Here is a 25775-nt window from a genome sequence, read left to right as displayed (position 1 = left end):
ATCGGACCGGACCGAACGCCAGGGTGAGTATAATCTAACTCTTTTTTCTTATCTTTCAGGTTACATCGGGGGCTTATCTACAGCATTACAGAATGCTGTAGATAAGCCCCTGATGTCAGTGCCGGTAGCTCATAGTCGAAAAATGGGGTGACAGATTCCCTTTAACAATATTCCATTCAGTGCCTGAAAAGATTTCTGAACATTAGAATCCTGGAGATTTTTTTTGGTGCCATCAATTTTAATGGTGTAGGAAAGATGTCTTCATGCTGTCCTGAGCACGCACAAATTCTGTACACCTTAACATTTATAGGATGCTTGCTAATCATTGGGCTAGACATTTTTCCAAACATGACACATTATGAAATTTTTACAAAATATTACTCTAAATTGTCAAGTGCTGAGTTGCACTTCTGTAAGGTGCCAGATGATTACTTTCCAAAAACAGTTGACTATAAGCAGTTAAATTTTCCATTATTTAATTGTTCAAGTTATATTTGTGCATTTCAAAAAAGAGTGAAAATTGTCCTCATGCCCGTAAGATGAAGGCTGACTCAGCAAAGTGATGATGCCAGAGTCCTGATGTAAATAGCTTTAAAAAGTCGCAACATCTTTGTTCAACTCAGAAGTGAGCAAAAAAAGGACTTGCCGTTTTCACACCAGTTTCCCTCAATGCTGCCAAAACGCCACAACTCATTTAATTCATGACAAGCTGTGGCACTACTCTTACTTCAGAAATCTTACTCCAGACCCTGAATAGATTAAGATTTGTAGCGAGGTGCACACTACTTGTCAGGCACTCCGGATTCATTAAGAAGCATGCACCTTTTATTGAATTACGGTAAGCAAATCTGATTCCAGAACGGCTCCTCATCGAGAATGGCATAAAAATTGCCAGTTTTCATGCATCAGTAAACATAAAACCTTTATGTCACACCTATAGGTCACATCAAAAACATCAATTCTAATTAGTGGGAACTTGATATGAAAAGCCCACACATCCCACTCACTACAGCTTTCATAAACTGCCACTTATGCAATGATTTTTTGCACTTGCCCATTATGGTACTTTGGAATCCCAGTTGTCAGACCCTGACAGATCAGACTGACATAAATAATTGACATGCTCAAAAGTCATCCATAACTTTTTTTTTTTCTGTTGTATGAGAGATTGTATTGTGTTAGAAAGTACTGGATGCTTTAATAAGAATTTATAGAATTAGAACCACCTTCATTTTAAGACCTGTATTTGCAAAGACGACACAAGTATATAAGAACAAACATACAACGTGAGTATTCATTATGACATTTTCTATAAAGGGCAGTAAAATCAAAGGGTAACTAAATTAAGAGATGAAACAGCCCCCACAGAGTACATATAATTGGTCAAAGAAAAAGTAGTAGCAACATTTACATTAGAATAGTTTTGTATAGTGGCGTGTTATAAAATCTGACTGTTCAAATTAAAAGGAAATTGACATACAGTCAGCTATTTTCTTATACTTTATATGTAGAATTAGTCCAGAAAAATAAGATATTTAAAACAATAATGGTTTAAAAAAGACATTATGTTTTACATTATACAAAAATAAATACTATTTGATTTATTAAGAATAATAATTAAAAAAATGATTAGAACATCAGGGCACTAATAAAAGCAAAGAAAATAATAATAAAAAGTAGTTGAAAACTTTCGGCTGACATAAATCTTAATCCATGGTTTTAGTTCTTAGCCTGAGGGAGCTCAATGTGTCCTGAGGGTAAAAGGACATCTTGAAAGGATACTATGTTCAGCACATAAATACATATCTTGTACTGTTTCCACAACTGCATTGAGATCACTATTAAAACAAAGCCTGGGGCACTTTGTGATGTATAAGATTGGTGGGTGGATTATAATTGACTTGAAGACTGTCATAGCACTGTTATGATAAAGCCTGTAACTTGCTTCCAGCATGGCGGACCCATCTGTGCCCACCATCCATCTGTTTAGACATGATTGGCAAAGTAGTAGGAGATTCGCAGTGGTCGTCTTTGCCTGAAAGGAATGAACCACAGGATCTTCCAGCGAGTGCCAAAAACTTCCGAGAAGGTCTGCTGCCATGGTTTTCGAGCTCTCGATCTACAGAAGACAGCATTATTAGTGAAAGACGGCATTCCCATGGTGCATTTCAGTCAGTGTAGACAATACAGGGTTGGCTGGGGATCTATTAGAGGGCTTAGATGAATTGTGTTCCCTAGCATCACAAATGTAGCTTTCCTTTCTTTGTGACATGCAGCTGCGTTTTAACACCACCTAGCAGGGGCTGAAACTTTATTGTCAATCAGCGGAGGGCAACTTCTGAAGTTGTAGACAATCCTGGGATGACAAGAATTCATGTCAGCTGAACAGTGGCAAGTCCTTTCATACCTCTTTGAACCTTGAAAATACTATTTTGTCTTATCGAAAACACCCCTCATAAGAACAAGAACAAAACTGAAAGATGAAAATGTTGCTTCCCCTCCCATACAAGGATGCCAAAGAAATGAAAATTATAACGAACAATAGATGTCAGTCATTTGAAAAAGCAAACCTCACTTTCTCTCACTATCATGATCAGGTAGAACAAACTGCATACACATGTTCAGTGAAATTAGGATTTCTGCTTCGGAAACTGAACACTTAAAATATATGTGTTTGTATATTATATATTTTTTAAACAATGAAATAAATAAACAAATGTGAAGTGTATAAAATGCAAATTATATTATCTACACACAAATAGGTACATTTGTAGATATGAATGTTACATACATTTCATCACAACAGTTGGACATCTTCTCTATAGTAGTCATATCCTAAAAAAAAAAAAAAACAAAAGAAGAGGGAAACAAATTAAGATAGTGTATGTTCACAAGACAATAGCTTGTTTCAGCAAATCTCATGCACACACTGTGGACAGCATTTTCCTTGGGGAACAGTTCTTTCCATTAATGTAATGACAAATTCTATAGCCAATTGATTCCAGATTTTCTTCATTGACGTCAACTGGATGTCAAAACACAAGATAAAAAAGACAAAGCAGATTCACAGCAAAAATCAACAAACCTAGAAAGAAAATAAGGCACTTTCCTACATGGATTCCTCTTGATTAGTACAGTTTTCACTTTTAAACTCTAATCCCCCCTCCTCCTCTCAATCATCATAATTTGTATTTTTCCCCATCAACATAACTGGTCTTGTTTTAATGATTTAAATAAAGTCCAGCTCACCAGTTATGACATCCCAGGAATCGGAGCACGGAACCGCCGTGTCAGGACGTGAAATGAAGAACAATGAGGGAAAAATCCAGCTCCACGATTCAGTGAAAAAAACCCAAAACATTCTCTATTCACTTGATATTTCAAGCATAGAGGATAAAAGTATCAGCATAGACAGCAGCAAATGAAGCGTTATCGATGCGTTTCAGGTGTCACAGCACTCTTAGTCATGATAACAAACACTTATATAGTGAAGTTTAGGCGAACACACCAGTAAAACAATTAGCATAATTCATTAACACAACAAGTGACAGGTGAAAACAGACAATTAAAATACAGAAAACATGACAAGAGGGCAAAGAAAAAAGCATATTCGGAAATATATTTCAAGCGCAGAACCTCTAAATTTTATATTAGTTTTATCATATTAATTTTATAATTTTTATAAATAATGCAATTGCTACTTTTCAAGAGAAAAAAAAAATTCTAGTATAAATAGCACAAAGAGAATCACATATATAGAGCATAATATACACCATTGATGTTTAAGATGTTCTTTATTATGTAAAAGATTCCATGAGAAACAGCCTTGATCCATTCATAATATATGAAGAAAACCACATATGCTGATTGTATCTAAAATAAATTGAATAGCATATGAAATTAGTGTGTGAAAATTCCATTGCGCATAGCGCAAAATATGACCCCAGGCTGTTTATCATGGAATCTTTTACATCATAAAGAAGAACATCTTAAACATCAATGGTGTATATTATGCTCTATATATGTGATTCTCTTTGTGCTATTTATAATAGTAAATTTTTTTCTCTTGAAAAGTAGCAATTGCATTATTTATAAAAACCATAAAATTAATATGATAAAATTTAGAGGTTCTGCGCTTGAAATATATTTCTCAATATGCTTTTTTCTTTGCCCTCGTCATGTTTTCTGAATTCTAATTATGTCTGTTTTCATCTGTCACTTGTTGTGTTAATTATGCTAATTGTTTTACTGGTGTGTTCACCTAAACAGCACTATATATAGGCCCCACCACACTAAGCGATATCGCTAGCAATATCGCTGTACCGTCACTGGTTTTGTGACGCAGCAGCGTTATTGCTAGCGATATCACTATGTGTGATACTTACCTCCGACCGGCTCCCCCGCTGGTTATCGCTGATCGCGCGAGAACGTCCTGGGCCGTTTCTCGTCGTCAGCTTCCTGCTGGGCTTCCTGCGGCGCCGACAAGCGACGCGTGGACGCGGGCGGGCGGACGTCAGGATCGCCTCGTCTGACAGGTAAGTAGCGACCCCCGACCCCTGCGATGTCGCTGGTGAGACTTGCCTGTGTGGCAGCTCACTAGCGACGACTTAGCGATGCACCAGCGATCCATATCGTTGTCGGGATCGCTGGTGCATCGCTAAGTGTGACAGTACCTTAAGTGTTGTATCGCATAATGTTTATCATCATGACTAAGGGTGCTGTAACACCTGAAACGCGTCAATAACGCATCATTTGCTGCTATCTATGCTGATACTTTTATCCTCTATGCTTGAAATATCAAGTGAATAAAGAATGGTTTTTTTTCACTGAATTGTGGAGCTGGATTTTTCCCTCATTGGTCTTGTTTCAACCCCTTAGTGACAGAGCCAATTTGGTACTGAATGACCAAGCCAATTTTTACAATTTACACTGTCACTTTATGTGGTTATAACTCTGGAAATCTTCAACTGATACCACCGATTCGGAGATTGTCTTTCGTGACATTTTACTTCATGTAAGTGATAAAATTTCTTCGATATGCCTTGCATTTATTTATGAAAACAACGGATATTTGGCAACATTTTTGTAAATTTAGCAATTTTCAAACTTTTAATTTTTGTGCCCTTAAATCAGAGTGTCATATGGCACAAAATAATTAAAAAAAACATTTCCCACATGTCTACTTTATATCAGCAACATTTTGGAAAAAAAAAATTTTTTTTGTTAGGACGTTATAAGGGTTAAATGTTGACCAGCGATTTCTCATTTTTCCAACAAAATTAACAAAACAATTTTTTTTAGGGACCACCACACATTTGAAGTGAGTTCTGGGGGGGGGCAATTTGACAAAATACCCAAAAATGACAACATGCTAAAAATTGCACCCCTCAAGGTGCTCAAAGCCAGATTCAAGAGGTTCAGTAACCCCTCAGGTGCTTCATGAGAATTAAAGCAATGAAAAAATGAACATTTTACTTTTTTCACAAAAAAATTAATTTAGATCCAAACTTTTTTATTTTCAAAAGGGTAACAAGAGAAAATTGACCACAAAATTTGTTGTGCAATTTCTCCTGAGTAAACCGATATCCTGTATGTGCGGAAAAGCCACTGTGCGCATGGCAGGGCTCAGAAGGCAGGTAGAATTGTTTGCCTTTCCGAACCCAAAATTACCTGGAATCAATGGCGGGCGCCATGTCGCGTTTGGAGACATGCTGATGTACCTAAACAGTGAACCTCCACTTCTAACTCCAACCCCAACCTCCACTCCACACCCGTAACCCCAAAAAATAGATATTGGCGTGAACACTGAGATATTTCACTACCGGAGGTGCCAATTGAGGGGATTGACGAGATCCCTCGTGGACCATGTAGATTAAATATCAATTGCACACTCCTTTTGAATGCAAACAAGATTTCCTTTATTAAAGTTCAAAACATAAGAGCAACCTTTGAATGTCAACGCGTTTACGCCAAATAGGCCTTTTTCCCGACAGTTGCACTCAGTAGGTATTCTCCTCTAGACAGGGATCTCTCTTTCCCGGAGGTGTTAAGTTTGGAAGGTATTCAAGAAATATTCTTGACTAGGTTGATGAATGTGAAAAGTCTATAATGGGATAGGTATATCCTAAATTATAGTGCCTGTATTTCACATGTCCCGGACCGGGCTGCTTTAGCAACCACCCGCCACAACCCTAACCCCAACCCCAGCCCCAACCCTAACGGAAAAAAATCCTTTTTTTTTATTTTAACCTAAGGGAGTGATAAAGGGGGCTTTAATTTACAATTTTTTTATATTCATCACTGTGATAGGAGCACAGCGCTCGCGCCCGCCATTTTCTTGCCGCAAATTGACGCCAAGGGCCAGTGGACACCAAAGGTAGCGGGTGGGGTGGGGGGCTCGGGGGACCCCATTTCTCTCTCCTCTGATGTGCAAGATAATATCAGAGAAGAGAAATAGATGGGAAATCTGACTTTTTTTGCAGTTGCAGTTATTCGGCGTATGGGCAGCACGGTGGCTCAGTGGTTAGCACTGCAGCGCTGGAGTCCTGGGTTCAAATTCCACCAAGGACAACATCTGCAAGGAGTTTGTATGTTCTTCCCATGTCTGCTTGGATTTCCTCCGGGTTCTCTGGTTTCCTCCCACATTCCGAAGACATACTGATAGGGAATTTAGACTGAGCCCCATTGGGGACAGCAATGACAATGTGAGTAAAACTGTAAAGCGCTGCGGAATATGTTGGCGCTATATAAAAATAAAGATTATTATTATTATTTTTCTTATTAACATCAATCTCAACACTGGGGATGGTAAAAACCGCCCCTGTCTCCATGCATGTGTTGGGACTGTCACACAGCTGCGACACATGCAGCTGCAGTGCCGAAAAGCTGATTACACTGGTCAACAGCATTTTTGGTGCCAAAGATATTTCATCGAATTTAGGGTATTTTTGGGGTGCTGATTCTGAATATGTCATCAGTTTTGCCAGATTGGCTCAAGTTTTTGAGATTTTTGGTATCTTATTTATAGCACTTGTTGGTAAATGCGACGCATCATCTCATTAATTTCTTTGGATTAGTACTTGAACTGAGCAGTTCTCAATATAGTTTTGTGTTAATTAGTGTTCTAAAAGTTTGTTCATAGCTTGATTTTTGCACTAACTTTATGTTGTTGTCTGTTTTCCAGTGAAAAGCATGAACTCATCATGAAGAAGTTGTCTTAACGATCCAGACTCATTCTGTTACATTTGTGGTGAATACACACTGCCAAAACATAGAAGAAACATAACAGACTTCGTAAAAAAAGTGTATTTTGCCTATTTTGGGGTTATGCTTGGGGACCAAGACAAGTTTTGGGCACCACACATAGTGTGCAAAGCATGTATCGAATTATTACGAAAATGGAGCAAAGGACAAAGAAAAAGCTTCAAATTTGGTGTTCCAATGGTGTGGAGAGAGCCAAAAAATCATCATGATGACTGTTATTTATGGTAAACACAGGTACAGGCACATCTTCACAATGAGGGACAGGCCTTCTTGCAGATTCCATGTTACTCCCATTTTCGTTTCTTATGCTTATTGAATCCTTGCACTTGCACTGCACAGAAATAACAGTCATCATGATGATTTTTTGGCTCTCTCCACACCATTGGAACACCAAATTTGAAGCTTTTTCTTTGTCCTTTGCTCCATTTTCGTAATAATTCGATACATGCTTTGCACACTATGTGTGGTGCCCAAAACTTGTCTTGGTCCCCAAGCATAACCCCAAAATAGGCAAAATACACTTTTTTTACGAAGTGTGTTATGTTTCTTCTATGTTTTGGCAGTGTATATTCACCACAAATGTAACAGAATGAGTCTGGATCGTTAAGACAACTTCTTCATGATGAGTTCATGCTTTTCACTGGAAAACAGACAACAACATAAAGTTAGTGCAAAAATCAAGCTATGAACAAACTTTTAGAACACTAATTAACACAAAACTATATTGAGAACTGCTCAGTTCAAGTACTAATCCAAAGAAATTAATGAGATGATGCGTCGCATTTACCAACAAGTGCTATAAATAAGATACCAAAAATCTCAAAAACTTGAGCCAATCTGGCAAAACTGATGACATATTCAGAATCAGCACCCCAAAAATACCCCAAATTCATTAAAATATTTTGGACACCAGAAAAAAAAAATTTTTTCGTTGACCTGTGTTATCGGGAGCGCTCCACGTATCCAGGTTACCGAGGCAGTTATTCGGGAAGCGCTATACCTATTCGGATAAGCACTTATACAAAGCTATTTGATCAACCCTAATAATTTTCTTCACATGTTAAATAGTTTATACAGGGGAATGTTGATAAGGCTAATGAACAGATTAACAATGCTGGAGATGAAAAGGAGGAAAATCACGTGACAGGTTCACTTGCAAGGGGTTTTCCAGATTATGAGGGAGAGTGCACACAGTGCCGATTCAGCTGCGGATTTGCAGGTAAAACCACAGGTAAAGTGACCTGCGGTTTTATCTGCGGATTTGCCTGCGGTTTGACACCTGGACAATGGAACAGGTATCAAACCGCTGCAGAATCTGCAGAAAGAATTGACATGCTGCAGATTTAAAACCGCGGAAAACATGGATTTTTGTGAGTACTCACCGTAAAATCCTTTTCTCCGAGACACTCATTGGGGGACACAGGTACTGTGGGGACACAGGTACTGTGGGTGTATGCTACCGCCATCTGGAGGCTGACATTAAGTAAACAACACAAGGTTAGCTCCTCCTCCGCCGCATACACCCTCGCCCTGATTACGGGCGGAAACCAGTTTAGTGCAAAAGCAGTCGGAGAATAACGAAAAAACAGCCTTAATGCAGATAACAATATGTCTGGAAAAGATCCACCCTGACATCAACAAAAAAATGCACATTAATTAAATAAACCAGAGCCAACTTGGCTAACAGGGTGGGTGCTGTGTCCCCCAATGAGCGTCTCGGAGAAAAGGATTTTACGGTGAGTACTCACAAAAAATAGAATTAGACTTACCGGTAATTTGGTTTCTAGGAACCTTCCACGACAGCTACATAGGAGGATGTCTACCCCGCCCTAATAGGGGACAGGAACAGGAAGAGGTTAAATATCCCTCCCCTTCCTGCAACCACCAGTGTTTTCCTGGACACCAGTATGAATAGTTACCACCAAAGTGCAGGAATCATCCAATAAGAATATCAGATAGGGAGGGAAATTAGTGCTGTCGTGGAAGGTTCCTAGAAACCGAATTACCGGTAAGTCTAATTCTATTTTCTCTAGTCACCTTCCACGACAGCTACATCGGAGTAATTCCAACAGCCAATTTCTTTAGGGGGGGATCACGGCCTGCAGCACTTGTCTGCCAAATGTTAAATCCCCATTGAAATTTAGCCTGTAACGCCTGGTGAACGTGTGGATGGACGACCAGGGGCGGTTCTGCATATCCGCTCTGACGAAGCATTCCCCTTTTTTTTTTTTTGCTCATGACGTTGGTATCGCATGGGTAGAATGTGCCTCAGTGAGGCGGGTGGAGCCAGCTTCTGTGATGCGTAAGTCAGGCAGATAGATTGTGTGATCCAATTCGCGATCGTGTTCTTTGACTCCTTCTTGCCTTATTTCGTCCTGAGAACTGGATGAATAGATTCTGGTGAATCCGCTAGGCTTCACTCTATTGTCGGTAGACAGGACCACTCTGCAAATGTCGAGAGTGTGGAAGGTCTCTTCCTAAGGTTTGGAAGAGCTTGGGCCGAATGAGGACAGTACAATGTCCTGATTCCTATGAAATTTTGAGAAGACAGGCATGATCTAATCTCAAGATAATATCTGTAATGATTGCAAGGTAAGCTTCTTGAATTGACAGGGCCTGCAAGTCTCCCATACGGTTAGCCTCAGTAATTGCGACTAAGAGGACGGTTAAAGGGTTAGGTTTCCATGGTCAAGGAATCTAGAGGCTCAAATGGATCTTAGGTTTGAGCACGGTGTTGAGAGCCCAAGGAGGCCCCTGACTGCGGAGTATAGGACGAATCCTGGCTGTCGAAGTCATAAACCGTAGGATCCAGCGGTGGCTGGCCAGGTCAAGATCAAAAAAGGTGCTAAGAGCTGATATTTATACCTTTAGTGCTGAGGATAAGGCTCTCTTCCAGACCTTTTTTAACCATCTAGGGTCTGTGCTGCACTGAGATGGAAGGGATCAGGGGTGCCTGGAGAGCACCAGGGCGTAAACCTTTCCCAGACCTTGGCATAGATGGCCTTGGTTATTGGTTTTTGGCTTTCCTGAAGGGTTTGGATTACCCTATCCAAGAGCTATTTGGCTCTTAGAAATTCGGCCTCAATAACCATGCTGCCAGGTTCCCTTTGCCTACGTCTGGGTGTAGCAGAGGACCTTGGTGAAGGAGGTCATCCTTTTTGGGGCAGAAGCCAGGACCTTCCTGGGCCATGGCAGGTAGGGCACTGTATCACTTCTTCCGGGTCCCCGCGGGGCGATTAGTATTGTGGGAACTCGGTTCATCTGGATTTCCTGAGATGTTTTTTGCCCGCATCGGTGTGGGTGGGCAGGTATATGCAAGGTTGGAATCCCACCTTTGGGTGAAGGGCACCTATTCCTTGCACTCCGTCCAAGTGGTTGAGGGAGACGAATACCCCTGTCTTCGCATTTTGCCTGTTGGCGGCTAGATCCACCTCCACCCCATCTGGAGGCTAGGGACACGAATACCGCATGGTCCAGGCGCCACTCCTCCGGATGAACGTCTTCTCGACTGAGGAAATCTGCCTGGGTGTTGTCTGATCCTTTTAGACGCACTGACCAGGAGAAGATCCTTGTTGCTATTGCTTTCAGGCCGGCGTACTTCGTACCCCCTTGGCTGGAGATAGGCCACTGTGGTCATGTTGTCCGAGTAGGTGCAGACGTGGCGATTTTGGATTAGCAATGACGTCTTTTAGCGCTTTTCCTACCGCCTTCAGTTCTCTCAGATTTGAGGAACTGGTGCTGATGCTCGGCAGCCATCGCCCCTGAAAATAGGATCTCACTACTACTGCGCCCCCGCCTCGTTGGCTGGCATCTGAGCGGAGTGTTTTCAGGGGAAGCTGAATCCGGCTGACTACCTTCTGAAGATTTCGGTAGTTCAACCACCACCTCAGGGCCGGTTTAACCTGACCAGGGAAGGGGAATCCTTCAGGACAAATGAATTTGTAGCCGCGTAGGACAGGCAGATCCTGGAATGTAAAAGCACGTGGCTTTGTGGGCCTGAGCCCAAGAAACTGCCTGGGTGCATGTGGTCTGAGATCCTAGAGCATACATTGACTGAGGGTCAGTGCCCGCTAGTCCTGAACCAAGTCCTTGGTGGACAAGGTCGACCTGACAAACCATAGGTAGGAAGGATGTCTTTCCCAGAAGCTTCCCTTTCATGGAGGGATAGACCAGGTTCGGTATCCAACCCAGGGATCTTAATATCTCTGGGTCTTTCCTACGTCCATCTTCTGACATGAGATAGATGGTATAGAGAAGAGGAAGTCGTCCAGATATGGGATAATGCCTATCCCCTGGCGCCGGATGAAAATCACTGCTTCCGCCATGATCTTAGAAAGATACGTGGTCGGATGGATTGGCACATGGTAATATGCACCCTTCAGCTCTACCGTTGCCATTACCGAGCTCAGTCCGATGAGCGGGACTGCCTCTGATTGACTCCATTTTGAATTGCCTGTACCGGACCGATTCGTTTAATGGCTTCAGGTTTATGATGATTCGGTTCTTCTCTGATGGCTTCCTCACCAGGAAGGGACGTGCATAATGGCCGTGTCCTTCTCCCGCTTTGGCACCCTCGCGTTCTACCGGAGCAGATCTTTGGTAAGGAGCCCTGAAGGAGTGGAGGCTGTAGGGAGGTTACCCCTAAGCATTACGGGGAAGGACTCACGAACCCAATTTTTTTTTTTTTTTTTAGTCCATCTCATATGGTACGATGGACCCACTGATTTGTGGAGATGGACTGCCAGCGGGTAAAAAAGAGCGAGAGACGACCCTCAACCGGGCGTCATTGCTTATCTGGGGTCTGTTGCTGGTTAGGGACAAGGATGTTCCTGCCCTTGTCTCTCTATACTCTTCCTGAGTATGTCAACAGGACCAGGGAATCTCAGCCAGTCTCTCATGCTGGTACTGGCCCAGCCTCAAGCTGCTTAGCAGCTGTGATCTGATGAAGGCATGCAAATTCAGCTTAGATTAGCTGTTGACAGAGGTTTGGTCACGGGAGGGACGAAAAATCCATCTCCTAGGATTTCTATGTTTCGGAAGAGATGCTTTTGTCCGAAGCTGTGTCCAGTATGTTATCCAGGACAGGCTTGAACCCATAGTGGCCCTGGAAGGGAATGGCGCACCATTTGGAGATAAGTCGCCTCCCTTAGGATTTTAACCAGGGCACTCCTCTAGAGGAGTTAGAAAGGATGGCCGCTTTTGCGGCTACCCGGACCTGGTGAGAGCAGTCATGCTCAGCCTAGAAGAGCCGGTGCATTAAAGAATTACCCGAGACCTAAGAATTACAGGCTGGTCTTCCTGGTCCCGGCCTGGTCCCAAGTTGTTAGCGACCGCCAGCGGAAGCATCGGCTAGGAACCTCGTTGCTTTCTGCAGTACGGGTAGGGCGTCAGGTACCTTTCCCCCAAGGTGTCCTGAGTCTGTGCGTAATCACAGAGACAGGGCATGTGAAAGCCATATTAGCTTTCTAGCAGAGCTATAGAAGTGTCCCAGGACTTCCTTGATAAGCTCTCAAATTATATATATATATATATATATATATATATATATCAGTATGGTTAAGAGCACCATAGGGGTGGAGGAGGAAGAAGTTAAATACACGGTACAGGACGAGATGTTGGGCTGAAGCCCAAAGGAGGTGTCCTGTACACGAGTACGTACAGAATCCGATCCTCCATATATAAAAATGAGGGCTTCTCCCAGCTCAAAGATCCAATGGATCGAGGGAAAAAAAAAAAAAAAAAAAAAAAAAATTATATATATATATATATATATATATATATATATATATATATATATATATATATATATATATATATATATATATATATATTTTTTTTTTTTTTTTCCCTCGATCCATTGGATCTTTGAGCTGGGAGAAGCCCTCATTTTTATATATGGAGGATCGGATTCTGTACGTTCTCGTGTACAGGACACCTCCTTTGGGCTTCAGCCCAACATCTCGTCCTGTACCGTGTATTTAACTTCTTCCTCCTCCACCCCTATGGTGCTCTTAACCATACTGATTAGCTCACCCACATTCCCGGAACCAAGTGATATTTCTTGTTCCCTGGTTTTAGGGGTGGACGTGGAAGAGGAACCTTCAATCTCCCAAGTGTCCTCTGAATCCGAGGACTGAATTTCATCTGAGTCTGATTCTATCAGAGCTTTCTTCCTCCTCCTAGAGGGAGGCGGTCTGGGAGAAGGGAGCCATGGAGGAGTGAACCTCCTGTATTATGAGGGATTTGATGCTATCCAGGAGAGAGAGGGCTGCTCAGCGCGAAGGACCTCTCTGTACAGGACGGGCAGAGTTTTCCCCGTATGTCAAGGGAGTCTGGCAGCACACATTTTACACTTGTGGCTGGTTCTCATAGGGTCAGAGACCTTTTCTCCCCATATTAGAGAGAGGTATGCTACGCCATTTTACTAAATAATGCTGGATAGCCAGGGCCGACGCCTGCTACTTACAGTAGGAGGGGGTATGCTGGGCTCTGCAGACGCAGAGAGAGAGGGCTTGTCACCGTCCATGCCGTCTACAGTCAGTGTCAGACAGGTCTTACGTGGTGATCTCCTCACCCGGACCTTGAAAGATCGAGGGTCCAGTGTTGTTTGTGCACCTCCTCCTCCCTTTGGCCCAATGGGGGGAACCACATGAGGACGCCCCAGAATGTGACCGCCGGTCCCAGGAGTAACGCGCCCCCCGGCGAGCACGTGCGCTCCACCGTGGAACACATAGGGACAGACCGGAAGTGACGCGCGCCCCAGTGGAAAGCCCAGTAAGGCCCAAAGTGGAGGAACGCCACCCCCGGCCAGCGTGAACCCCCGGGAACCGGCAGCACGGAGGAGCAGGAAGCCGGGGAGCTATCTGGAGGACCCCGGAGTGCACATCACCGCCTCGCTTTACCCCTAAAGGAGGCGCAGGAGAGGCGGGAGAGTCCCGAGTCCCACCATGCAGGCGGAGACGGGAGCAGCCATCGGAGGAGAAGAGTAGGCCCCCGACCTTGGCTGCCCGGCATCTGACAGGTATCCCAGCTGATACTGGGCATGGGGTGCTCCCGATCGCCGGCCACAGCAGCACCATCGTAGACCTCTTCATGCCCCATAGGGGACAGGAAAACACTGGTGGTTGCAGGAAGGGGATGGATATTTAACCTCTTCCTGTTCCTGTCCCCTATTAGGGCGGGGTAGACATCCTCCTATGTAGCTGTCGTGGAAGGTGACTAGAGAAATCCATGTTTCTCCTTCGACTCATTGGGGACACAGGTACTGTGGGACGTCCTAAAGCAGTCCCTGGGTGGGAAGTTGACACCAATCCAAGCTACATGCACCTCCTGTCTAAAGGTGCCACCGCTGCTTGGAGAATCCTTCTAACTAGGCTCACATCTGACGAAGCCTGAGTATGGACATTGCAATGTTTAGTAAACGTGTGCAGTCTGGACCAGGTCGCTGCCTTGCGCACTTGCTCCGTCGAAGCCTGGTGCCGAAGAGCCCAAGAGGCGCCCACTGCCCAAGTAGAGTGTGCTCTGATCTCTGCTGGAACCGGCGCACCCCTGATGCGGTAGGCCTCCTGAATAGTTAGATGGATCCATCTGGCTATGGTCGATTTTGAGGCTGTGAGCCCCTTCCTGAGCCCTTCGGGGAGCACGAACAGCGTGTCCGTCTGACGAAATGGTGCCGTCCGCGCCACGTACCTTCTGAGTGCTCTCACCAGGTCTAATGTGTGAAGAGCTTTTTCCACACGATGTACTGGCGCTGGACAAAACAAGGGCAAGACAATATCCTCATTAACGTGGAATGAGGATACGACCTTCGGCAGAAAGGGGGGAGCTGGTCTGAGCACCACCTCATCCTTGTGGAAGGCGAGAAACGGTGGTCGGCAGCACAAGGCCGCCAACTCAGAGACTCGCCTAATGGAAGTTATGGCTACCAAGAATACTACTTTCCGGGAAAGGTACGACAAAGGAACATCTTGAAGTGGTTCGAAAGGAGCTTCCTGCAGAACACTGAGGACCAGATTAAGGTCCCAGGTGTCCAGAGGCACCCTATAGGGCGGTACCAAGTGGGAAACTCCCTGATGAAAGTCCTCACCTGCATATTGGTAGCGATTCTTCGCTGAAACAGGATGGACAACGCCAATATCTGTCTCCTAAGGGAGCTCGGGGCCAAAAACTGAGTCAGGCCTAGAGAAAGGCCAAGATGTTGGGAATCGAAAATGTCAGTGGAGAAAAACCACGGTCTCAACACCAAGCGAAGAAGACTTTCTAGGTATGATGGTAAATTCTCGCCGAGGTAGCCTTCCGGGCGCTAATCATTGTAGCGACCACCTCGCGCCCAAACCCCGCCTGGGTCAGAATCCAAGATTCAATGGCCATGCCGTCAAACACAGGGCACCTGAGTTCGGGTGGAAGATCGGGCCCTGGGACAGTAGATTTGGGCACTCTGGCAGTCGCCATGGGATGTCAGCGAGTAGCTGCATTAGATCTGCATACCACGCTCGACGGGGCCAGTCTGGGGCCAGCAGAATCGCTGGAACCCCTTCTGTTTTGATCTTCTTGATGACCCTCGGGAGTAGTGGCAGCGGGGGAAACAAATATGGAAGGCGAAACTGGTTCCATGGCAGAACCAACGCATCCACGGCGATCGTTCGCGGGTCCCGAGATCGGACGACGAACACGGGCACCTTGGCGTTCACTCTGGAGGCCATCAGATCCACAGCCGGTGCTCCCCACCGTTGGCAAATCTGCTGGAAGACTTCGGGGTGCAGAGACCATTCCCCTGACACGACACCCTGCCGGCTGAGGAAGTCTGACGCCCAATTTTCCACGCCCAGGATATAGACTGCCGATATTACCGAATGGTTCCTCTCGGCCCAGTGAAGCACGTGTCCCACCTCGCGCATGGTTGCTCTGCTGCGCGTGCCTCCTTGACGGTTTACGTAAGCCACCGCCGTGGCGTTGTCCGATTGAATCCGGACGGGACGTCCTGCTAGAAGGTGCTGAAAATGTTGAAATGCCAGTCGGACTGCTCATATTTCCAACAAGTTGATCGAGAGGCGTGCCTCCTGCGGGGACCATCGTCCCTGGGATGTGTGGTGGCGAAGAACTGCTCCCCAGCCAAGGAGGCTGGCATCGGTTGTGACCACTAGCCAGTGATCTGGGGGGGGAAGGGTTTCCCCTGCAGAAATGAGGACATGCTCGTCCACCACTCCAGTGACTGTCTGACATGCGAGGATAGCCGGCACTGATGATCGAGCGTGACCGGGTCCTTGTCCCAGGCTGACAAGAGGGCGTGCTGTAGGGGGCGAAGATGAAATTGGGCAAACAGAATCGCTTCTATTGCTGCCACCATCTTCCCTAGCACTCTCATGCCAAACCTAATGGTGTGCGGGACTGGCTGTAGAAGCTTCTGGACTCCTTGCCGGAGCGCTAGAGCTTTGTCCTGAGGGAGAATTACCAACCCTCGGGAGGTGTCGAAAATCATCCCTAAAAAAAGAAATCCTCTGGGCTGGGACAAGGGATGATTTTTTCCCATTGATCAACCACCCTAAGCGGGAGAGGGTATCAAGTGTGATGCTGACATTCTCCTCGCATGCCCGAAACGAGGAGCCCTTCACCAAGAGGTCGTCTAAGTATGGTAAGACGACTATGCCCCGAGAGTGCAAGACGTCCATCACGACTGCCATCACTTTTGTGAACACTCTGGGAGCGGTGGCTAGTCCGAAGGGCAGTGCTGCAAACTGGAAATGTCGGCCATTGATGGCGAACCGCAGAAACCTTTGATGTGGAGGAAAAATGGGGATGTGCAGGTAGGCATCCTGGATGTCGATCGAGGCAAAGTATTCTCCTTGGCTCATGGCCGATATAACTGAACGGAGAGATCCTGATGAACTTATTCAGGAGCTTCAGGTTCAAAACCGGCCTGACTGTCCCATCCTTTTTGGGGACCACAAACAGATTGGAATAAAAACACTGCCTGTTCTCGTGCTCTGGTACGGGAAAAATGACTCCGTTGCGCTGGAGTGAGTTGATGGCCCCTAGCAACGCCCTTGCCCTGGGCTCCACTTTGGGAAGTCGGGACAGAAAAAAATCGTTTTGGGAAAAACTTGAAAAACTATCTTGTATCCTGCGGACACCAGTTCCGCCACCCATGAGTCGCGTGCTATCGTGACCCAGACCTGGCGAAAGCAGAGCAGGCGGCCGCCTACTCTGATGTCGCTTAAAAAGTGCTCTGAGTCATTTGGCTGAGGGTCTCTGGGCCCTGGCTCCCCTCGCCCTGGGCTGGCGAGCACGCATACTCCCCAATGGGTTGGTTCTATATGAGACCTGTCGCTCCCTATCCTGGTTGGTGCGACAGAGCTGGCCGCTGCCGTCCACCCGGGTTTGCGAAAGGCCCGAGACCATGCCTCAGTTTGGCAAAACGGCTGCTTGGCCCTTTGTTGCGGGAGGAAGCTGCTCTTTCACCCCGTAGCATTGGAGATGAGCTGGTCTAATTCCTCCCCGAACAGGTGGCCACCCTGATAAGGCAGAGGTTAACGACTTCTTGGAAATAGAATCGGCCCGCCATGTCCTTAACCATAGGGCCCTCCTAATGGCTACTGCATTTGCAGCCGCGAGCGCCGCACAATTGGCCGCATCCAAGGAAGCGCTGATTAAGTAGTCACCAGCCATAGCGATTTGACTCGCGATCTCTGATATCTCTGTAGGCAGGTCTCTATCCTGCAAGACCTTGTTCAAAGACTCTGATCATGACATGGCCTTACATACCCACGTTGCCACGAACGAGGGAGAGAGTGCTAATCCTGATGCTTCAAAGACTGAGCGAGCCAAACTTTCTATGAGCCGATCAGTGGGGTCCTTGATAGAAGAACCACTAGGTGCAGATAACACGGATTTTGAGGCCAAGCGTGACACTGGTGGATCCACCACTGGGGATTCCGCCCATTTTTTACAGAACTCCGGGGCAAACGGATATCTCGACTCTATTGTCTTCTGGCCCGAGAAACGCCTATCCGGCCGTTCCCTGTGACGCTGCACTATGTCCTCAAATTCTGGGTGAAAGGATACCTTATGGCCTGACGCCAAGGTGACGTAATCCTCAACCTCCAGAGTCTGATTAACAGCATCGATGAGGCTGTCAAATGTTTCCCGACACCCCGGGGTATCTAGGTCCAGCGGCTTGTCTGAGTTGTAATCTGAACTCTACCCGCTCCCGACAACTGGTGAAGGCGAGCGTGATGCCGAACTCACGGATGCCGAGGCACCGGATAGGCCGGGAGACGCCCTGTGGATTCGTTTCCTTTGCGCCTGCCTGGATAGAGAACGGTCCCAGCAGGCCGGAGGTTCTTGTGAGGTGGAGGACCCCTCCCAGATCAGCGAGGCACTATCCTTGCCCCTATCTGGGGCGTGAAGAGACTCGATCGCTTTTGTAAGCGATGCCATAGACTGCGATAGTGATAAGGCCCATTCCGGAGGATTTAAATCCCTGGGACTCGGTCGCAGGGGAGGGCTCCTGGGCGCGTTCGGAGTCGCAGGCCTCACATAGTTTATTACTCTGTGCCCGCGGAAATGAGGCCCTACAGGTGATGCATGCAGCGTATAGGAATGTGTGCGTCTTCCCTTTCCCAGCCATATTGAATCCGCCCGGTCTCAATGCTGCCCTGCTAGGGGTTGGGGGGAGGAGGGAGCACCTTTGCTGGGTGGCCTCACACAGTCGGGACCGCACTTACCCGGTCCTGTGTCCCCCACACGTCCTCTCCTGCTGCACAGTCCTGCTGAGGGCAAGCCGACCGTTATTTCCTGGTCGCGGCCTACCCTGAAGCGAAGCCGGGGCCTCAATTTACCCAGCGTCCGCCCAGGCTCCGGAGGGCGGGCCGCCGGAAGTAACGTCACACCGGGACTTCCGGCCGCGGCTTACCTCCGGCCGAAGCCATGGGCTAGATTTCTGATGTCCGCCCGCGACGGGGGTGGTAGCAGGCGGGCCGGGAGCCGCATAGTAAGGCCGGGGCCTGCGTCTACCGGCGCCAGGCACGGCGTTCGCTCCGCCGCCACCGCTGCAGCAACGTTACTGTGAGGACTGCTGTGTGTGGGGGGCCAGGAAAGGGAAGGGAAGAGGAAGGGGCCTATGCCGGGACTTCTGTCAGCCTCTGCTGAACGCCTGAAGGGCTCCGGCCCTCTGGACGCTGCAGGGCTCTCCCTGGCCATCTCTGATCAAGTACAGGGGGAAAGGGGGGTAAATCCAGGATGGTGCAGTCACCCTAGCTCCGTCCTCCTTCCAGGGCGAGGGACCGTCCGTCGCCTTGCAGCACCGCCGTCTAGCGTTGGTGGAGCAGTGGGGGCCGCACGGACTAGTCTTGTGCCTCTGTACAAGCCCATGGTTTCCATACCTAGGGGTGGACAGGGCTAAGTCCGGCATCATGTCCCACGTCGAGGGAGAGGATACGTGGAGGGACACTCGCACGTGCTCGCCCGTTGATGGTTTGGGGAAATCGGACCCTTTCAATAGGATCCGTTGCCCCTGTCTAATCTTCATAGCAAAAGAAAAGTGAAAAAAAAAAAGTCTGGGGAAAATGGCCCAGATATGTCCCACGGTGCGGGAAAGGATACGTGGAGACGATACTCAACAAGTGCTCGCCCGTTGTTGGTTTGGGGAGATCGGACCCTTTCAATAGGGTCCGTCGCCCCTGTCTTATCTTTATGGGAAAAAGAAGAAAGAAAAAAGTCTGGAGCAACACAGACGTGTGCCTCCAAAGACACTAAGCATAAAACTGGTTTCTGCCCGTAATCGGGGCGAGGGTGTATGCGGCGGAGGAGGAGCTAACCTTGTGTTGTTTACTTAGTGTCAGCCTCCAGATGGCGGTAGCATACACCCACAGTACCTGTGTCCCCACAGTACCTGTGTCCCCCAATGAGACGAAGGAGAAATCCACAGCATCTGCACTGCTGTTTTGAAATCCCATTGCTTTGCATTGTACTGTACAATGCCTGCGGAACTGCTGTGGATCCGCAGGGCCAAATCCGCTGCGGATCCGCAGCAGAATCCGCAACGTGCGCACATACCCTTAAAGCACTGTAAAGGTTATCAGAGATGTAGAAACTTCATAATTCCTGTTGTTCCTAAGCTCTCCCATGTGGTGATGCGACCTCCAGTTACTTACGTCCTGCTACAGTCAATTTAAAGCAGAGATTTCCAGTCTGTGCTTTAATTAAATGGTTCAGCCAGCAGCTCTACAGTGTGCTCTGAATGGCAATTTTATGGTGAACATGGCCTGTGATCCTTGACCAGATTCAAAGGGAGAGAGCGCAAGGAGAGCATATTGCAGGCTACACACAAAGAAAGTAATCTTATAAGCTTGTGACTTAAGCAAGAGAGGATGGTGCTGGTTGTTCCAGACTGCTAGATTACATTATAATAAATGAATACATTATTTGACTCATCGCTCCCCAGCAGTACATGGAGGCTGTGTGGTGTCAGTGCCAGAACTTGTAATATTGCTGACTGCAGATGAGTGTCCAGACAGTATATATTAGGTGGAGTGGGAGGAATGCTAGGAACGAGAAAGTAACTGTGCAGCAATTTATCCATCCTGAGGCCTTCTTCACACGTCTGTTTTTCATGTCCGTATGCAGTCTGTTTTTTAATCCCTCTCCGACATTGGGCATAAAAGTACGCCGATGTCAGACTCCCTCCCTTGTATGTGGGCTCCGGCGCTGAGCCCACATCTTTCCCGGGACATGTCAGCTGTTTTGAACAGCTGACATGTGTCTATAATAGCCGCGGGTGGGAACGCGATCCACCCGCGGCTATTAACCTGTTGACAGCTGCATTTAACAAGCGCTTCCGGCAAACGCACCGGAAATCCGCCCACCGGTGACCCAGGTCACGTGATCGCGGGTCATCGGTGGGTTGGCATGACAACCGGAGGTCTCCTGGAGACCTCTATGGCTGTCAGTGGCGGCTTGCTGTAAGCGCCACCCAGTGGTTGGCGCTCATAGCAAGCGAGTAATTCTACTACATAGAGGCGAACTGATCATCTCCTCTATGTAACAGAGCCGATCGGTTTATGGCAGCTTCTAGTCTCCCATGGAAACTACTGAAGCATGCCAAAAGTAAAAAAAAAGAAAAAGTTTATAAAAATATTTTAAATTTTTTTTTTTTTTTATAAAAGTTCAAGTCACCTCCCTTTCGCCTCATTCAAAATCAAAAAAAAAAAAAAAAACACACATATTTGGTATCGCCGCGTTCAGAATCGCACAATCAATAAGAAAAAGGATTAACCTGATCGCGAAATGGCGTAACGAGAAAAAAGTCAAAACGCCAGAATTCTGTTTTTTTTGGTCACCGAGACATTGCAGTAAAATGCAATAACGTGCGATCAAAAGATCATATATGCACCAAAAAGGTATAATTAAAAACGGCAGCTCAGCACACAAAAAAAAACCCCTCACCTAATCCGAGATAACGAAAAAATGGAGACGCTACGGATATCGGAAAATGGCGCAATTTTTTTTTTTTTTTAAACAAAGTTTGGAATTTTTTTTCACCACTTAGATAAAAAATAATCTAGACGTGTTTGGTGCCTATGAACTCGTAATGACCTGGAGAATCAGAATATCTGGTTTACACCTCATGAGATGAGGTGCTGCGAGCGCACCTTCAGTGACGAGTGGAGAGTCAAAGAGATTACCGCAGGTTACCAAGATCACCACAAGCACCGTGAGAATTTTCTCACAGTGATCTCATTGAGGTCACCACAGTTAGTTGGTCCGCTCACAGTAAACTGCACTCACAGCAGCTGATTGTGTTCTGCTTTTCAGCGTGAACGGTCGCATCATGGCACCATTCATGTTGAAAATCAGATAGAGATGGATTACGGCGTGGGACAGTATGGATTATTTTCACATTACACAGGTGAGAAATAGGATTTTTTTTTTTTTTTACAGGGGACATGGGCATAGGAGGATTATCTTCACATCTGAAAGGTGAAGGATATGGTTGTTTTATTTTAGGTTTTTTTATGGGGGACAAGGGCTTCAATGGATAAGGCGTTAGGGGATAACTTTTTATTTTTAAATGTGTAAAACCGGGTGTTTTGTTTTATTTCAAATAAAGGATTTTATTCTTGTTGTGTGTTTTTTTTCAATATTATGGGGTTAGTAATGTGGGCATGTAATACACACCTCTCTATTACTAACCCCCGGGTTTGATGTCACCTGACAATACAAAGGTGACATCAACCCCATCCCTACTACCCCAATTGCCATCGTCACAAGAGCAAGTGGGGAGAGAGAGGCTAAGTGTAAGTTTTGGAGCATCTTATTGATGCGCCATTTCTGGGGTGGCTGAGGGCTGATGTTGGCAGCCATGGCAATATCTCTGGTCCCTTCCCAGGCTATTAATATCAAACAGCTGTCTGTTTAGCCTTTGCTGGTTTGAATTTATAGGTGGACCTTACGTTTTTTTTGTTGTTGTTTTTTTTAGGTCCCGGTAAATTCACCAGGAAAGGCGAAGAAAACAGCTGTGAGCTGTTAATCACCTGGGAACTTTTTGGGATATTGTACCTTTTCCCAGGTTATTAAAATCAGCCCCAAGCCGTGGACTTTCCCTCTGCTGGTTATGAGAATTGTGCTGGAGCCAACGTAATGCTTATAATTTAATTCTTTATTTTACACAAGAGGGACAATGCTGCACCTGAATACAATTTGTTGCTTAGCCTCAGTCTCAGGTAGATCAATCGACAATGAAGAGAGCTGTCTTCAGTAGACGGCGCCTGGGAAAAGCAGTACAGTTTATGCTGAAAATTAAGTGTCATACGAACAACACAGACTGCACATTGTTGCACACGGATGTCATACGTAAATATGGATGGAACACGCACACAGATCTCACCAGCACTATTTTTTTGTGAAGGAGGTCTGAGACTGTATAGGGGCGTGTAGACAGGGCTTTGCTGGTGGAGTGGGTGGGCACAGAGAGGGTGTGTGAGAGCTGTCAAGACAGATACAACTCTGTCTTTTGGGAAATGTCATCTAGAGCTGGAGAGGGAGAATTAACATGATATGCAGGATGTAAATAATATGTTAAAATAATGGGGTTTGGGAACCAATTCAATCAAGAACCAAATAGCTTTTTTATAATTGGTGTGCCATAAAACTCCTTGAAGTTCCAACTTTAATTAAACAATTTATGATGAGGTAAGGGATGTTTAAAACACTATTTTAGAGACTGACTTAAATTTGATAAATTTAAATGACCAAGACAAAACACAGCCTAATTCCAGAACCTGATGTTTCTGAAGGAAAAAAACAAATACTATATAGACAAATAGATATAGGTTTTCTTGTTGAAGTTTGTTAATGCTTAATAAAATAATGCTATCTGTATAACAAACTTGGCACTCAGAAATTTATAAACTTTTAATAGAATAGCTACTACTGGATTACAGATTGGAACCCTACTTGGGCACCTGAATCACTCACCAGGAGTGCCATATATTCCTTCTCTACATATCTGCAGAACAAATCAAGATAATCATTGAAAATTAGGCCCTAGATTAGTCTGGGTGATGGATGTAGCTCAGCTGAAACATCTGGTCACATTAAGATGAAAGAGAGACATTTTTAACTTTAGGAAATAGGATTTCCAAATCCATCCTATACAAGTATCTGGGTAAAATCTAATTACTTTATCTGGGTCATGGATAATCTGCTTGTGCAGACTGTATAGATCAGCATTAGAGGAAAGGGGGAAGGATCATCACTAGAATCATGATGGAATTACTTAGACTACACTTTTTTCCCCACAAATAATCTTGCCTTTAACAATCAAGTACTGCATTTTCAGATTACAAAATACAATCCCCCCACACACACACCCCTCTTCAAATCTTTGGGAAAATGCGGGTGCGTCTTATCCAAATGTAGCTTACCAGGGAAAGGGGGGGCAGCTGTGGTGCAGCAGAGTCCAGGGTTGCTTCTGTAGGAAGGACTTCGGGAAAATTGGCAGTCGGAGGTGGTCCATTTTCCCCAAGTCCACTGCAGTGAAGAGGATGGGAAGTGTGGAGACTCCCAACGTTTTCTGAAAGCCCAAAGCCTGCCACAGCCTTGGACAACCTAATACTCCCTCCTCCCAGCACGGGGCCCACAGCATCGCCCCACTCCTGCTGCTGCCAGCTACCTGCAGCCTCAACCCTGCCTTTTGGGGCCCCGCTCCACCGGTAAGTTAGCGTAAAATCTGACTAAAAGATGCACCATTTTATTAAAAAAAAAAATGTTTTCTTATTTTCCTCCCTGAAATTTGTGGTGCGTCTTATGATCCATAAAATACAGTAAATTAGGAGCACAATTGCAGACAGATGTGACAACTGGCAATATTTGAACAACAGTTAAAAATTAGCAGATGTATCAAATTACATACGGTATGTTTTGGATTATTTTTTCCAACTTTCAAAAATAAATAAAAAAAAATCCAGTCATAATGCCCAACAGAATGATTGACATTTGTTCATTAACGTTTGTCATATTGCCCCAATTTTAGGATATCTTGTGTCACTCATCTCAGAATGTCTCAAGTCAAAAGGAAAGGTAGTGAAAGAGGTTTCTGTATAGACTTACAATATAAATAAGTAATGTGAAAACAGGGATGTGACAACATAGAGTAAAAAACACACAGGCCCTTACCGTCAGTATGCCAACAACCTGGGTGTAGAACAAACTACACATTCCTCCAAACATGACAATCCCCATAAACGTTGATATTCGAAGAAGTGCCAGTTCATGTCTAAATACAAATAAATCCTGCAAAGACCAAATAAAATGAAATTAAAGCAAATTCATAATAATGCTGTGGCAGCATTACGACTGTTGAAATGTTGGTTTCTCATCTCACTTAGTTTCATGGTGCAGTCCTAGTTTTACCTGGGAGTACACTTCAATGAAACCTAAGTAGTAAGTCAATGGGCAGCAAAAATAGATGTTGCAAACTTCAATTGTTCCAGAATTAAGAGAAAGGCGACAAGTGCCGTGGCAACTATTTTATTGTTCTTTAGAAAATAATTGAAATTTATTACAATTCACATGCGACTTTGTATGACTGAGAACTATGACAAGCTATAGAGACAAATTAAATCTCATGAGTGCATCTTCGTTGCAAAGAACAGATAAAGATGTAGACCCACAGCCAAAATATGAGGGGTGCTACATCAGTAAGCAATATGATATACAGCAAAAAAACATTACAGTAACAATAAGCACACCGTCATATAAATAAATTATTTCTTCTGCTGAGGAAGCTGCTCTACAGCAGTGATATGCGTGGGGTCTGTCTTCATTCACACCCTCACGGTATCCTGGGTATTTGGATTCTATATTATGGGCCCATTTGAGTAGTATGCCACTTTGAACAGACATTTATTGTGGTGCATTTATTACAATCTATATTACTATTTCACTACCAGTCTTTTGCTGTCTTTACACATTTTGCACTTGCACTTTAAATAGGTAACCTTTTTGATATATCA

At 45.3% G+C, this 25775-nt stretch overlaps 1 protein-coding gene across 3 annotated transcripts in view; it reads right to left on the bottom strand.

Moving 5' to 3' along the window:
* Positions 1-1227: 1227 nt before the first annotated feature.
* ZDHHC21 (zDHHC palmitoyltransferase 21) overlaps positions 1228-25775 on the bottom strand; it is a 79456-nt gene continuing 54908 nt past the window's right edge. For all 3 annotated transcript variants that reach the window (XM_073572163.1, XM_073572164.1, XM_073572165.1), the window contains 3 exons: positions 24937-25053; positions 2792-2835; positions 1228-2119 (listed from right to left, as the gene is read on the bottom strand). In XM_073572163.1, the coding sequence (XP_073428264.1) occupies positions 1987-2119; positions 2792-2835; positions 24937-25053 (294 nt within the window). In that variant the 3' untranslated portion in view covers positions 1228-1986. The remainder of the gene's footprint in view (positions 2120-2791; positions 2836-24936; positions 25054-25775) is intronic.

The sequence above is a fragment of the Dendrobates tinctorius genome, unplaced genomic scaffold, assembly GCF_039654945.1.
Source record: "Dendrobates tinctorius isolate UK_male_01 unplaced genomic scaffold, ASM3965494v1 ptg000031l, whole genome shotgun sequence".
Lineage (NCBI taxonomy): Eukaryota > Metazoa > Chordata > Amphibia > Anura > Dendrobatidae > Dendrobates > Dendrobates tinctorius.
The sequence above is the reverse complement of the archived record's forward strand: the minus strand, read 5'-3'. Positions and strand labels throughout refer to the sequence as shown.